Below are 1604 nucleotides of genomic sequence, written 5' to 3'. Positions count from 1 at the left end.
TTATGATGTCAAGCTGTATGATCTGATTTGCTGTCAAACTAATGTCTAATAGGATGTCAAACAGTATGATCTGGTTTGCTGTCAAACTATTGTCTAACATAATGTCAAACAGTATGATCTGATTTGCTGTCAAACTAACGTCTAATAAGATGTCAAACAGTATGATATGGTTTGCTGTCAAACTATTGTCTAACATGATGTCAAACAGTATGATCTGATTTGCTGTCGAACTTATGTGCTATAAACTGTGAAGCTGTATGGCCTGGTTTGCTGTCAAACTAATATCTAACATGGTGTCAAACTGTATGGTTTGGTTTGCTGTCAAACTGATGTCTCATAGGATGTCAAACTGTATGATCCGGTTGCTGTTAAACTGATGTCTAACAGGATGTCAAGCTGTATGATTTGGTTTGCTGTCAAACTGATGTCTGATATGATGTCAAGCTGTTTGGTCTGGTTTTCTGTCAATCTGATGTCTGGTAGGATATCAAGCTGTATGGTCTGGTTTGCTGTTAAACTGATGTCCAAAATGAAGTCAAGCTGCATAGTATCCTTTGCTGTCAATCTGATGTCTAATAGGATTGCAAACAGTATGATCTGGTTTGCTGTCAAACTTATGTCTAATAGGATTCCAAACTGTATAATCTGGTTTGCTGTGAAACTAATGTCTAATATGAAGTCAAGCTGTATGGTCTGGTCTGCTGTCAAACTAATGTTTAATAGGATTGCAAACAGCATGATCTGGTTTGCTGTCAAACTGATGTCTAATATGATGTCAAACTATATGATCAGGTTTGCTGTCAAACAAATGTCTAATAGGATATCGAACTGTATGATCTGGTTTGCTGTCAAACGTGTGTGCAATAAACTGTCAAGCTGTATGGCCTGGTTTGTTGTCAAACTGATGTCTCATAGGATGTCAAACTGTATGGTCAGGTGTGCTGCCAAAGTAATGTCTATTATGATGTCAAACTGTATGGTCTGGTTTGCTGTCAAACGTATGTCTAATAGGATGTCAAACTGTATGGTTTAGTTTTCTGTGAAACTAATGTAAAATATGATGCCAAACTATATGGTCTGGTTTGCTGTCAAACTGATGTCTAACAGGATGTCAAGCTGTATGGTCTGGTTTGCTGTCAAACTGATGTCTAACAGGATATCAAGCTGTATGGTCTGGTTTGCTGTCAAACTGATGTCTAACAGGATGTCAAGCTGTATGATCTGGTTTACTGTCAAACTTTTGTCAAATATGATGTCAAACTATATGGTTTGGTTTGCTGTCAAACTAATGTCTAATATGATGTGAAACTGTATGCTCTCGTCAAACTGATGTCTAACAGTATGTAAAATTGTATGATAAGATTTCCTATCAGAATAGAATATTGTTATGTACCGGGGTTTTCCTTGTTATAATTGTTAGATAATATATTTTTTACCTTTATTACCCAAAGACAAAATTTACAATTTCGTGAGAGGAAAACTGCAATTTAAATTAAAATGTAGTGAAGACAATTCATTATACTGTAATTTAACAATTTGCTAGTATATAAATAATATGTATATATTATCATTTATAATGTGTTAATAGTAGGCCTATTAATATA

General features: G+C 35.0%; 1 protein-coding gene across 1 annotated transcript; it reads right to left on the bottom strand.

Moving 5' to 3' along the window:
* Positions 1-535: 535 nt before the first annotated feature.
* LOTGIDRAFT_105459 (hypothetical protein) lies at positions 536-865 on the bottom strand (the record flags this gene model as incomplete). Its single annotated transcript, XM_009059788.1, has 2 exons — positions 536-661; positions 782-865. Coding segments are annotated over 2 exons (210 nt in total), but the record flags the coding sequence as incomplete, so codon positions are not given.
* Positions 866-1604: the final 739 nt, after the last annotated feature.

This window comes from Lottia gigantea, assembly GCF_000327385.1.
Source record: "Lottia gigantea unplaced genomic scaffold LOTGIsca_4, whole genome shotgun sequence".
NCBI lineage: Eukaryota > Metazoa > Mollusca > Gastropoda > Lottiidae > Lottia > Lottia gigantea.
The sequence above is the reverse complement of the archived record's forward strand: the minus strand, read 5'-3'. Positions and strand labels throughout refer to the sequence as shown.